At 48.0% G+C, this 10,011-nt stretch overlaps 1 protein-coding gene across 1 annotated transcript; it reads left to right on the forward strand.

The window, feature by feature from the left end:
• Window positions 1-9,283: 9,283 nt before the first annotated feature.
• LOC144168092 (uncharacterized) lies at window positions 9,284-9,941 on the forward strand. The gene has a single exon (XM_077697163.1). It carries the CDS (start codon window positions 9,324-9,326, stop codon window positions 9,939-9,941), a length of 618 nt encoding a protein of 205 aa, XP_077553289.1. The 5' UTR covers window positions 9,284-9,323.
• The last annotated feature ends 70 nt before the right edge of the window (window positions 9,942-10,011 follow it).

Genomic DNA, 10,011 nt, shown 5'->3' on the forward strand with positions numbered 1-10,011 from the left:
GCTTATATACAAGGCGATGTAACACGTAGTGCTTCTTGCAATGTCGTATCGTTGTGTGTGCGCTGAGCGATTGCTTTTACTTTCTAGGTAATTTTCATATGTATTATTCACTATTAGATGCCCCACCCCACGTAATGACCCTCTATTGGTTTTGTGGTTTGATGAAATGAATGAATTAACGACTTTATTTAGAAATAGGCCTGAGGCCCTGGGGGTTATTGGAAGATGAGGGAAGGGGAGTGGAAAGCCTTAATGAAAATGTCATGTACGCTATTAAACACAAATTGTTCGTTTGCAGGCCCTACTAGGGCTGTCAGACAGCTCTACACTGCTGTGTAAAGACCACTGGCAAGTGAATAAATTCCTACGCGTTCGAGAACACTGTCATCGGAACGCAAGCGCTCCAGGTGCTGCGCATTCGTACGTGGTGGTGGGCAATTGGCTACCAGCTGTTCTCGGCCGCTTTCGAATGTGGGAAAAGACCATATTACGTGAAACAAGTTCGAGAGGGTATTAGCGGCACCGCAGAAATGGCACGTAGGTGCGTATGAAAGGGGTGTGCTGCCCTGGTACCATTTGCGACAATGTCCGGAGTGTAGGCGGCGTCCGCACATGCCTTGTTAATAAAGATTTCGCCCTGCCGAGAGAGGGATATCGAAGCAAGGAGAAAGCCCGGGGGGGGGGGGTAGCTTCTTTGAGCCGCCGTTGACTTTGTTGCCGCAGTTGTCGTCTTTTTTGATACCAGGCTCAATATGTAGGTGAAGTTTCGTGAGCGGGCGTGGTAGCAGGGGAGGAGTCGAAAGAGGGTACTCCCTAACAGCGTTGTGTGCTTGCTGGTTTCCAATCGCTCCAGCTGTGTGACCAGGTGTCCAAGCCAGACGAATATTAATGCCTTGTCCGCGCAAGGATTGAATTGCGCTTATAATGTGGTTGGCGGTGAGATTGTGTATAAGCCTTTTTGAGTTCCTCGAGGGCAACGTGTGAATCGGTAATGATGCGGTAATGGTGATAGTCGGGTTGCTAGGAGGTTTTAATTTGTTGGAGTTCTCCAAGAATGGCAAATAGCTCGACATCGTCAGTAAGGCCGTACGTGTTGCTGATCTGCCGAGATACATTCAGGATTGGGTCTTCGGGGCAAGTCCAGGCTATTGCTGCGCTCACGCCGCTAATAGCCGCATCTGTAAAGATGTCTAACTCCTCAGGGCCTTTGTCGTGGGCCAACTGGGCAATGTACTGCTCCCGTACAGTTCTTCGACGTCTCTCTATGGGGCGGCGACGAAGTAGGCTGAGTGCCGGACGTTCCCATGGCGGAAGAGCGGGCGGCGTATTGGAGATATCTGTGTGGCTGATTTGGTGGTCCCATTGTTGGAGAGCTTTCCCTGGAGGGGTAAGGTCGAGGCGCTGTTGGCGATGCAATTTGGCTCTTCCACGAGGATCGGGAGGGGTGGAAGGGGTGCAATAAAATATTTAAAGCAATACGAATTGTGCTCGAACATTTTTTTCACCTTCATCTCTGTTACTTCAAAAACGGTTCAAACAAATTCATAATTATGCCTTAAAAGTAAATTAGGCAGTCATATCGCATAGCTAGAGCCCAATATCTGAGAGAAAACATCTGATAACCACATTCATCAAAAATGTGGGGAAATCTACGGAATTTTTTTATCTGAGCTAGGGGAAAAGTGGCTCCGCAGGTTGGCAGCCCTGACCATAAGGCCGGAGTGACGAGTTGGCCTACGACGAGTTTTCCGGTGACGAGTGGACTTGTGACGAGTGGGCTCGTTCCCATTCGTCATAGGACGTTTTGTCACTTAGGAAAGTTCGTCACAGGAAAGGTAAAACATTTGCGGTGTTTAGACGTAAGCGGTGATAAGGCATCACTAATTATTGTTTGTACATTCTTGCGTATTGGTTACTGGGTAAGAAAGTGTAATTATAAGTAATTTGCACACGTTGTTCTCACAAAAACATGATTCTCGCAGTCCTTTTCAGCAATGAGGAGCTAAGAAATTTTGTACTATATCTTTCCCGACCCGTGTGACACATTTTTTTGGAAAGAGAAGTAAGACAAGGAAGAGACAGCGTGTTAAACTAAAAAATAATTTTAACCACCACCTGCAAAAAAGCAAAAGGGAAGACCAGGCCACCAATTGCCAAAGGCACAACCTGGTGCGAATTATCAGAGTTGAAGCCGCTAACACGTCCCCTTTACCCCTTCTCGACATCCGCCCAAAATGAAACTTCCAGACGAAATTTCCAAGAACGAGAAGGTCGGTGCTGCCACTTTCCCTATTACGGGACTACTTAAAACCAGATGCCTCTTTGACCAGTTTTCTCATGACGAGTGGCCTGTTCCGGTGGAGGGTGCCGAAGCCGGCCGCAGCACTGAAAATGGGGACGTGCGTTCATGTAGCTCGTCTTCCCAGAACTTTATGGCTGCGTCCCTGCCCGACTTTTCTGTCTAAGGTTGTTGAACTCTATCTATATTCTTGATCAACCCAGGTCACCCTACTTGCCCCCTCTGGCTTGCATTCGTTGCTTGAGTTTCTCAGATGTACGGCCGAAAAGATAGAAAAAAGAAATCATGTGTGCCTCGCTTCTTACTTTTGGAAAGACCGCCTTACCTACTTCGCTGTACCCACATGTATACAAAAAAAGCACGTGGACATTCGTTTTTTGCACCTATGACAAACTTCCCCATGTGACAAACCGGCCTATGACGAATGACCCTATGTGACCAAACGGCCTATTACGAACTGGCCTATGACGAAAGGCCATGTGACGAACGGGCCATATCCCCGACTCAAGTACCTCATGAGCACGAAGCACTCTAATTCCTGTTATCGAAAATCAAGAAGAGCTAATTCACTGTTTACAAGTCTACTGCCCCATGTGGTCTGGAAACTTTATCGAACGCCATTTTATCGAACGCATTTTTATCAACGGAAGTTTTGTCAAAGCCGTTTTATCGAAAGTGTTTTTCCGTCTTTTTTGTGTGACAAACCTTGCAGTACGTTTTTTTAGTTTCCTCTTCGCTATATTTTTTGCAAATTGCACAGCGAGTCTATTTAACAGTATTTGTAGTCTTTATAGTTGTCTTTTATTTCCTTCGTCCATTTTGTTGTTGTAATGAGCGAAATTTGCCATCACTATTTTTTTTCTGTTCATTGCGCTGGTGGTACTGCGATAACGAATCACCTTATATCTCTATTTCACCCTCTGATCCGATGTATATCACGGCATTGTGGCGTATGGACGAGAATGCCTCGATGACCTTTGTACTTTTTTGTATAAACCGCTTTTGTATTTAATCAAATCTAATGATTTCGCCGCATATGTCCTACATAAGTAAGGCACTTCTTGGTGCTTGTGAGCTCAATGTCAAAACCGAACTGGAACGCTAGCAAAAATCTTTCCCGATTTCTGCATTCCTAATTCTTCGTGGGCACTGTGTGCAGGTACTAAGGGGTTATCAAGCCTTGTCCTACTGTTCTCGATGCCTTGGTTAGAACTGACGAGAAAAAAGTTAGTTACAAAATTAGTCACCATACTACAGGTTGGTTCGTTTGCGGTTCCGTTTTATCAAACAATGCCAGTTTCTTCGAACGCCGTTTTATAGAATGCCGCTTTATCAAACCACCTACATCCGTTTTATCGAAAGTGTAGTTTGGCGGCTTTCATTGTATTTTCGGGGTTTTATTTTCTTTAACTGGCCATCGCATTACCTAACCTGCAGTTAGCTTTAATCTACATTGTCTCTGCCGTGCGTTACCTACAAAAACCTGCTTATATATACCGACGTATCTGTTCTGAGTTTTCGATCACCTTTGTTTTATTAGATTTTTTTTAAATTTTTGGTCTTCATTGATTGCACTCAAGCATGAATGCCCCCTTACAGAATTTGACACTGTACTATGAGAGCAAACCTAACCCCGAGAGCAATGTACTTTGGTGAATGAACACGGGCTTTGCGCGAAAAACACACCACACACAGTACGGACGGGACAAGCGCTATCAACTGAACGAAAGTTTAGTTGAGAGTTTGCGCTCGTCCCTTCCGTCCTGTGTGTGGTGTCTTATAGATGCGATGCTGAGAGGAGCATCTCTTGCCGGCGGCCCTGTCCTGCGTGCGTCCGTCGTCTGCGTCCGCACAGCTGCGTCTCTCCTCCACTCACCCCCTCTCCTCTCTCCGATAACACTCTCTCCCAACATCTGCGGTCGCGCTGCGCGCGGCTGCGCACTGTGCGCATGTGCAGCACTCTCTCTCTCCGCCGTCTCCTCTCCTTCGGGTGCGCTGCGCATAGAAGCGGAGTGCCTGCCGCGCTCCGGCCGGTCTCTCAGTGGACGGTCGTCCACGCTTGCGCTTGCGCTTGCTCTCTTGCCGTACCCGACGATTGCTTGATGCGACGCCAATGGGACCCCCTTCAGCGTCGCATCACACCAGTGTTTCCGCGAGGGGAGGTGGGCGTAATTTTTTCGCGCAAAGCCCGTGTTCATTGACCAAGATGCACCAACTCGCCCAACGACACGTTCTTCTGAACCAATATACTTTGGATGTTTATTTAGGTTGTTATCGCAAAATATATCCTTTGCGCCATGATTCTTCATTACGTGGTGGTAACAACTCTCGTTCTCTCCCAATTTTTCTAGTCATGTGGTTTGCACGCAACTCCTACGCGGACCATACGGTCACATTGTTTGCATCTGGAGAAATATCTTTCTAAGAACTTCTGAAGGATTAGTGTTATATGAATAGAAGAGGGGGGGGGTTAGGGGGTCCGACAGTGAAAGTGAGGCCCCAACAGAGCTAGGTGCGGAGTCCAGAGAACTCACAAGCGAACCCTTCACAGCCAACTCGTCATTAGTGAACTCATCAAAAGAGCTAGAAATGTCGGAGCGGGCTTTTACTAGCTGTCCAGTTTAAAGTTTTGACACTGGACGCACAAGCGCTGATTTGATTGATTTTGAGGTTTAACGCGTCCAAGAAAAACCTCGGCAACGAGGCGCGCCGTAGTTGCAGGCTCCGGAATAATTTTGACCACTTCGAAATCTTTGACGCGCGCCAAAATTTTGGCACACGGGGGTTTTCGCTTTTCGCCTTCACCCGACAAGCGCCCACCGCGGCCGGGATCGAACCCACAACCTTGGGCTCAGCGGCACATGGTATAGTAACTAACACCGCCTTAGCTCTTGAGCCACCGCGACGGGGTTGCTCAAGCGCCAAGAAGTGTGTTACGTAAACACACGTGGGAAAAAAATTAGGCGGCGATACAAAGGCGGAGTATGAAAAACTGAGAAGAATATCAGGGCATTATAGCCTATACGCTATAATGTCGTGTATGCGGCGGATCAAATGGAGGAGAATACAGAGACGGAGAGCCGTTATAGAAGTTCCGCCTGCACAATGAACCGAATAAGAAATGAACCCAAAAACATTAAAAGCATACAGGAAATAAAATTCGTCTACTATATATACTACAAATTTTGGTAAATAATAAGAAACCGCATAGAGGAAACGAAAAAAATATACTGCAGAATTCTCAAATGAAAAGGCCGAGAAAAACATTTTCGATAAAACGGCTTCGATAAAACGTCCGTCGATAAAACGGCGTTCGATAAAACGGCGTTCGATAAAACGGCATTCGATAAAACGACTTCGATAATATGGTGTTCGATAAAACGGCGTTCGATAAACTGTCCGGACCCCCACCTGGGGATCTTTGACGTGCGCCGAAATCACGGACCAAGCACACAGAGGTTTTCGCTTTTTGGTTTCATCTGAAAAGCGGCCACCACAGGCGGGATCGAACCCAAGACCTAGCGCTAATCAGCACAATGTAGAACCACTAACAGTGCCTTAGCCAGTGCGCCACCATGGCGGGATACGCACAAGGGCCAAGAAGTTCCGGACTTACATAAACCTACACGGCAAAATGATTATTTATCTGCCGATACGAAAGGACAGTACGGAAAACTGACAAGCGTATGACAGCATTCTTGCGTATATAATAACGTGGTGTATGCTGCGGGTAAGATTGAGGACTAGAGGGAAACGGATGCTCTTTATAGAGTTCTAACTGAGCAATGACCAGAACAAAAAAAATTGTGGAGAGAAACTTCGCGAATCAGAAATTTTGAAACGCCCACAGGCAATAAAAGGTGGCTACGACAAATACTGCACAATCTTTATATTTCGGATTGCACGGACCGCAGAGAATGTGCGAATTAAACGACTGTTGGAAACATTGCCAGTACAGTCATAACAACTGAAAGAGGCTTTCAACACCACCAAACTCTTAATTTTTAATTAAAAATTAGTCATTACCGTTTGCCGACGCAATAACACATGACACATGCCTGAAAAAAAAAATGAACATAACATTTGCAGCGTGTGTGTGTGTGTGTGTGTGTGTGTGTGTGTGTGTGCGTGTGTGTGTGCGTGTGTGTGTGTGCGTGTGTGTGTGTGTGTGTGTGTGTGTGTGTGTGTGTGTGTGTGTGTGTGTGTGTTCCAATCAACCCAATTGCGGCCGAATCTGTCAGACATTAATGAGAGTTTTCACCCATTGAACAAACAGAACTTGAAGTTGAAACAGAAGTTGAACAAACAGGACGCCCAGGCCTAGTTAACTGAAATTCCGAATTAACGGGGGCCCAATTAACCGGGTTTTACGATAGCAATGAATCGAAACCTGTCGCTTTCATTCAGGATTTCAGCGTTGGATTCTTTTTTATTCTGTATGAGTTGGTGGAGGGGGGAGTGATCGCAGTCTTCGAGAGTCTTCGGAGTCCCGTAACAATATTATGGATAAGCGCAACAGCTTGCATTCGAATTAGCTCGAATTTGTAATGATTCTTTTTTTATATCCGGGTTTCAGGCCACGAAAGCGTAGTGAAGGTGCGACCTGATCAGAGCGCTATCAGCCAACAATTTTATGCTGGGCGTTATTGTTTGAACTGTGCAATATTTTGAAAAGCGATCGGTGGTCTGCAAGTAGGCAAGTATTTACATCCTGGTCCATACGAGTCGTTACGTGATTAATGTAAGCGGGGAAATAACTGCCCGAGTGCGCTTCATCGCGCGACGCTGAAAATTGCAGGGCGGGAATCAGAGTAATTGTAATTTATATTAAAAAATTGTCATCATTAAATTCATTTGCAGTTTCAACTTCTTAAGAACGACGTTTTCGCCTATGTGAATTCATTCCAGTCTTCGTTTCGATTTTTAGAGTTCAGGTGGCGTCAAAATTTATTGGGTTGATTTTTAACATGTGCGAAAATAATTCAGAGTGTAAGTGAACTCGTCACAGCCAACTCGTCGTAGGTGAACTCGTCACATAGGACAAGTCGTCATAGGCCATCTCGCACTAGGGAAACTCGTAACCCATCGCAACTGGAAACTCGGCCAACTCGTCCCCATTTACATTTTTGTCTATCATGTTGAAATGAAAGAGTACAAAAACTCGTATAATTCTCTACATATGCATAAACATTCTTACACTCCTCTTCAACAACTTTCGGGGAACACGCCATACCAGGCAGAGCGTCTTACTGTCTTATTTTTTTGTTTTGCGCAGCTAATCATGTGAGTACTTTATATCAGAGTTTGTTTGCCTGTTTTTTTTTTTAATTTTCAATTTTAGTAATTCAGAGCCCGGGCTGTATTGGGTATACCTTTGCGGTTTGGGTATGCATTTTCGGTTTGTAATGCTTTGATCTTTTGTTTTTTTCTACTGACCAGCGAATAATTGCTGGTTAACTTTTGTTCGATTCAACTAACTTTCGTTTCATTATTGTCTTTTTTACTATGACCTATATACGCCATCGAAAGGCAAGGCTGGACCCGGTCAAAAACTGTGAGCATTTTTTTTTCGACAAGATGGGAAATGAGAAAAGGGCAGGGGAATTTGTGTTAAAATTTGTGTTAAAACAAAGAAAAGGAGAGGACCAAACGAACACTGACGAGGTCAACCTTGAATAATTATCAGGGTAGAAGCCACTAACTCGCTTCCCGCTTCTCCTCGACATCCGGCAAAAATGGAACTGCGAGGCAACATTTCCAAGAAGGATAAGGTCAGCGCTACAACATTTCCTTGTACGGGATCACCTAGAACGAGAGGCCCTGTTGGCCTAGTTTCTCTATGATCACTTTTCTAAGGACGAATTGGCTGCGACGAATGGGCCTGTTCCTATTAAGTCCCACTTGATCAGTTTAGTTCGTTGAGGCTGACCACGCTGCACGCACTTTGCTGTCAGGGGGGGGGGGGGAGTAACGAAAATGAAAAAAAGTAAGGAAAGGGTTCTTCGACCACTGCACATTTCATGAGAACTTAAGCTTGCTACTCGAAATTCAGTGAAAGGTAAGGGTGATGGGTGGGTGTGAGAGCTACTGTAGGACAAGGATATTTTCTGCAGAAGTTCCACGAATGATTGCCCTTCGAGCACTCGAATTCTGGCGAAGCGTGGAAGCCGCCCACCACCACTCCTGCAGACGCCACTGCATATATTTAGTGAGGAAAAAAAGCACGTGGCGGTTAGCTGGGAATGTGAAAAAAAAATCTAAAAGTGCAATAGCCGCAACTGGGAGTGTCGGGCCGTACCCTCCGTACCAAGCCCCCTTCGGTGGGTGTGGTGCGCAGAGGAAAGAGGAAATGTGCTGTACGAGTGGGTGAGTAGGATTGAGGGCCTGATGAGGGCAGAGTCTTGAAATTTAAAAGATTCGCTGCTTGCACCGAACCGTCACTGTGACTGCACGCCATGGCGACAGGAGCAACCAGAAAGGACCCCGACTTCATGTCGTTTTGCTCGATGATCCAGGACGATAAGGCCAGGGACAAGTTCTGCCGGGACCACGGCCTGCTACCACAGGAGCCCGCACCTCTTCCCCCCGGACGTCTCGCGCTGGCGGCCACAACGTCTCCTCACAGTTGTGGGGCATCTGCGGCGTCCTGGGGTTTAACCCGGTGAAGCCTGCGTGCACCGGCCGCGTGGTCACCCGGATGCGGCAGCAGCCCAAAGGTCCTCGGCCCACCTTTCGATGCGGCGCCTGCCGAAAGGAGCTGTCCCAAGAAAACGGAGCAGCTGTGATTGGCAACCCAAATGCCAAGCCAAGCTTCTTCGCTTCCCGGGACAAGTGCGACCGCCCAAACGTGAAGCTGTCGCGTGCGGAAATTCTTTGGGTGATGTACTGCATGATCCAAGGCTTTTCCGGCGCGGCGACGGCACGTTTGGCGCACGAGCACTACAAGCTCCGATCGGAGGCGCTGGTGTATTGGCGAAGCCGCATTCGCAAGGTGGCAGCCGAGGAACTCAAGCTGCGACCACGGATGGGTGGCCCCGGTGAGGTTGTCCAGGTGGACGAGACCGTGTACCGGTGCCGCAGGAGGGCGAACAAGGGTCGCCAGCTGACAGGCGACAGCGTCGACCGAGAAGGCGTCCGGGGTCCGTGGGTGGTCGGCATCGTCTGGATGAGTACCGGGGAGTGCCGCCTGTTCAAGGTAAAGAAGCGGGACAGCGCGACCCTGGGGCGGCTCATCCAACAGAACGTGCTGCCAGGAACCACGGTGTGGACCGACCGGTGGGGTGCCTACCTCTGCGTCCCACTGCTGAGCGACGGCGCCGGGCCCATGAGGCTGACACACCAAACGGTGAACCATGAGGAAAACTTCGTGGATCCCGTCACCGGCGCCAACACTCAAATGATTGAGCAGCAGTGGCGCCAGAACAAGCGCTTTGTGCATGAAGGCGGCTGCCGAAGTTCCACCCTCCGCTCATGGCTGCGGTGGTTTTCTTGGGAATCCCTGAACGGCCACTACCGCTGCATGAACCCCTTCCTGAGGATCGTCGACGCCATCGCCCGGCAGTTCCCTCAGTCCCCTGTCCGAAATCCCGCCACGCCGGGCATAGCGGAAGCTGCTGCCGGTCAAAATAGTGGATTATTGTAGTGGAGACCCCGCCATGCCAAATGGCGGGCACTATCGGGCACGCCGCTGGCGGGCATTGGCGGGCACTATT

Source organism: Haemaphysalis longicornis, unplaced genomic scaffold, assembly GCF_048455015.1.
Source record: "Haemaphysalis longicornis isolate Haplotype H1 unplaced genomic scaffold, Haemaphysalis longicornis Haplotype H1 scaffold_2, whole genome shotgun sequence".
Classification (NCBI taxonomy): Eukaryota; Metazoa; Arthropoda; class Arachnida; order Ixodida; family Ixodidae; genus Haemaphysalis; species Haemaphysalis longicornis.

What these genes read in the sequence shown, in the direction of transcription:
- LOC144168092 (XM_077697163.1), top strand. Translation starts at nt 9,324, where the DNA reads ATGGGTGGCCCCGGTGAGGTTGTCCAGGTGGACGAGACCGTGTACCGG.